Genomic DNA, 1,467 nt, shown 5'->3' with positions numbered 1-1,467 from the left:
CTCTCTCTCTCTCTCTCTCTCTCTCTCTCTCTCTCTCTCTCTCTCTCTCTCTCTCTCTCCCGTCTCGCGATGGCGTCTCTGATTGATGTGAGGAGTGTGAGGTGGCGGTGACCGTCAAGGTCTTGCGGTCTGCAGCACTACCTGCTGCCTTGCCGTTGCCGGCTTTGCCTTATCGCACAAGCGGCAGGATTCAGGAGCACAGCCTGCTGCCGTGATCAGCGACCTACCCCATGCTTGCCCCGCCCTTTTGCGGCAGGCCAGTGCTGGCAGGTCGAGGGTTTGAGCAGCTGCTGCAGCGCTCGGAAACGCTTGCTGCAGCAGATGGAGCACAGGGCCAGTTGCTGTCCGAGAACGCGCGCGGATCGCATGATAACACACGCAAGAGCACACACCCAATCTCAAATGCAGATAGGTACAGGAGGTGCCATTCATATACATGAGTACAGGTACATGCATTCAGCTGCACCCACGCACCCCCGCCGGCATGGAGCAGCTGACTCAGCATGCCCGCCAAGCCAGCGACCCCTGGTTTCACCTGTGCTACAACCAATCTTCATATTTCATCTATTCAAACCGTCCTACTGTCTACTTCCGGACTGGCTTGGCAGCGAAACGCGGTGCCGCGCCTGAACGGGAAGTCAAACGCCGGCAGCTCCTACTTATAAGCCTTTTGCACTTTCGCACCCCCCATATTTGCTTCAGTATAGTATTCTCCTTCTCCTGCCATCGCTGTGCTCCCGTTTTTCTTTCTTTTTAGATCAGATCACCTAGACTGACCTGAGAATGTCACACAACCCACCCCACTTGTCAAGCGACGACCACATGTCGGAGGAAGAGGACAGCATGTCGGAGGAGGAGGTGAGCTGCGGGTTGCAGCGACAGGAACACGGTCTTGGCGCACCGACACCACGCCTCAGCTGCTGTTGCTGCTGCTCCTGCTGTTGCTGCTGCTCCTGCTGCTGCTGCGCTCCAATACTGTACGTATCGGGCGCTCTCAACTGCCACCTGCCGCCACCTGTGCAGGTTGACCGATATGTTGCCCTGGAAAGGCGCCTCAACGCTAAGCATCAGGTGAGGCTTGCGAAATGCTTGCGCCACCGGGCATCTGCACTGTCAAACAAGCATGACGGGCGGATATGCAAGCTCTGTCATCATGTGCAACACTGAAGCAAGCCTCGCCTCAGCGCAGAGGATCCAAGGGCGGTTTGTGGCTAATTCTGCTGAAGTCGAGAACCTGATGGAGGAGAAGGTGCGCCACGGTCGCGCACCGCACCTTCATTGCGCAACTGCTGGCTGGGCGCATGGCATGCACTTAACCTTGCGTGCCCCGCCGCACATCTATGACCAGCAACCCTACAAAGCGCTGACGTCTCCCCCATTCGCCTCTGATATCTTGCACACCTCTTGCAGATGGACAACCTGAGGGTGCGCCACCGCCGCTGCCTGCAGCTCCCCCCCCCCCCCCCC

The 1,467-nt window shown here is 58.1% G+C and overlaps 1 protein-coding gene across 1 annotated transcript in view; it reads left to right on the top strand.

Annotated features, from left to right (window-relative positions):
• Window positions 1-822: 822 nt before the first annotated feature.
• The window catches only part of MNEG_9826 (hypothetical protein), a gene marked incomplete at both ends in the record, with an annotated part of 2,739 nt that continues 2,094 nt past the window's right edge, over window positions 823-1,467 (top strand). Inside the window, 2 exons of the mRNA XM_014041704.1 lie at window positions 823-858; window positions 1,411-1,425. Coding sequence (XP_013897158.1) covers window positions 823-858; window positions 1,411-1,425 — 51 coding nt within the window. The remainder of the gene's footprint in view (window positions 859-1,410; window positions 1,426-1,467) is intronic.

This window comes from Monoraphidium neglectum (genome assembly GCF_000611645.1).
Source record: "Monoraphidium neglectum strain SAG 48.87 unplaced genomic scaffold scaffold02077, whole genome shotgun sequence".
In the NCBI taxonomy this organism is placed as follows: Eukaryota; Viridiplantae; Chlorophyta; class Chlorophyceae; order Sphaeropleales; family Selenastraceae; genus Monoraphidium; species Monoraphidium neglectum.
The sequence above is the reverse complement of the archived record's forward strand: the minus strand, read 5'-3'. Positions and strand labels throughout refer to the sequence as shown.